The sequence below is a fragment of the Augochlora pura genome, unplaced genomic scaffold, assembly GCF_028453695.1.
Source record: "Augochlora pura isolate Apur16 unplaced genomic scaffold, APUR_v2.2.1 APUR_unplaced_6407, whole genome shotgun sequence".
NCBI classification, from domain to species: Eukaryota; Metazoa; Arthropoda; class Insecta; order Hymenoptera; family Halictidae; genus Augochlora; species Augochlora pura.
Window position 1 is genome coordinate 1 of NW_027586973.1, and position 1347 is coordinate 1347.

Consider the following 1347-nt stretch of genomic DNA (forward strand, 5'->3'; position numbering starts at 1 on the left):
CGAACAATAGATCATAAAAAATATAGTATAACAAAAACTACAATCAGCATAAAACAAGAACAAGGCCAGAAACATTGAAAAAAGATCAAATTTAATGTCTGATACTTCTGCTGCAATAGTACGCAATTAGTTTAAATTGCCCGTGGAAATTGCACTAACGTATCGAAATTACGCGATTTCTAAAAATATGATTTTATCGCAGAACGATCCAGATTCTGGATAAGAAGACTCCCGAAGGTTACGTGATCCTCTACGGAAGACTGTTGGACTTTGAGCCGTCGCATTACGTCTACAACGACAGCATGAGGTTCCTCAGCATGGTGGTGGACTTATGGTTGTATATCGTAGGCACGCTGCCTGGTCATATTATACTCTTCGACATGAAGAACGTCGGTTTGGGACACGCTGCCAGATTGAGTCCCATGGGACTGAAGAAGTACCTGTATTACCTGCAGGAGGGACTTCCGGTCCGCCTAAAAGGCTTCCATTTTATGAATATCACGTCGGTGATGGACGTGATCCTGAACATGATGAAGCCGTTCATGAAGAAGGAGCTGCTGGATATGGTAATTTCTTATTTAAAGAGAGGATTGTTTTAAGGCCATGTAGTTTTACCTTATAAATATACAGTGGATCTTGATACAATAAATCATGGTCGACTAAAAATATATTAGCATGGTTAATAAAGCTATCAAGGTGGAAATAATATAGCAGTCTTCTTAAATTTTTACACTGTTCTTATCTTGATTTTTTACAAAAATTAGTAGACAAAAGATAAGCCTCAATTTATTAAAAATATTTAGTGATTATATTACATCTATTATATAGAATATTATAAAGATAATATCATTATTGGAATTGTTATAATCATACTGATATTATTAGACATTGCTATAGATAATATAACATATAATATTGTATAGATAGTATCAATATTGATATTATTATTACCGTATCGTTATTATTAAATATTATTCCCTATTTAATGTAGCTCCACACGCACACGACTCTGGACACGCTGTCGAAATTCCTGCCAATAGATGCATTACCCAACGAAGCAGGTGGAAAAGCAGGTCCCATGGATGAGCTGCACAAGAGAAGCGTGAAAACGCTTGAAAACCATCGGGACTTCTTCCAGATGGATGAACAAACTAGACGAGTTAATGAGGCGCTCAGGCCTGGCAAAGCAAAATCGGCCACCGACATTTTCGGCGTTGAGGGAAGCTTCAAGAAACTTGAGATCGATTGACGTCAATCTTGCCGTTGCATATTTACTTATATAATAATTTATGTTATTTCATATAACATAATAATTGATGTTACTTCATATAACGTAATAATCGATGT

At 36.0% G+C, this 1347-nt stretch overlaps 1 protein-coding gene across 1 annotated transcript; it reads left to right on the forward strand.

Moving 5' to 3' along the window:
• The first annotated feature begins 186 nt into the window (after positions 1–186).
• On the forward strand, positions 187–1341 carry LOC144478020 (alpha-tocopherol transfer protein-like). The gene is made up of 2 exons (XM_078195743.1): positions 187–566; positions 992–1341. Exons 1-2 carry the CDS (start codon positions 303–305, stop codon positions 1247–1249), a joined length of 522 nt encoding a protein of 173 aa, XP_078051869.1. The 5' UTR covers positions 187–302; the 3' UTR covers positions 1250–1341.
• The last annotated feature ends 6 nt before the right edge of the window (positions 1342–1347 follow it).

What these genes read in the sequence shown, in the direction of transcription:
- LOC144478020 (XM_078195743.1), top strand. Translation starts at nt 303, where the DNA reads ATGAGGTTCCTCAGCATGGTGGTGGACTTATGGTTGTATATCGTAGGC. An exon ending in AGAAGGAGCTGCTGGATATG is followed by an intron (nt 567 to 991) that starts GTAATTTCTTAT and finishes TATTTAATGTAG; the next exon opens with CTCCACACGCACACGACTCT.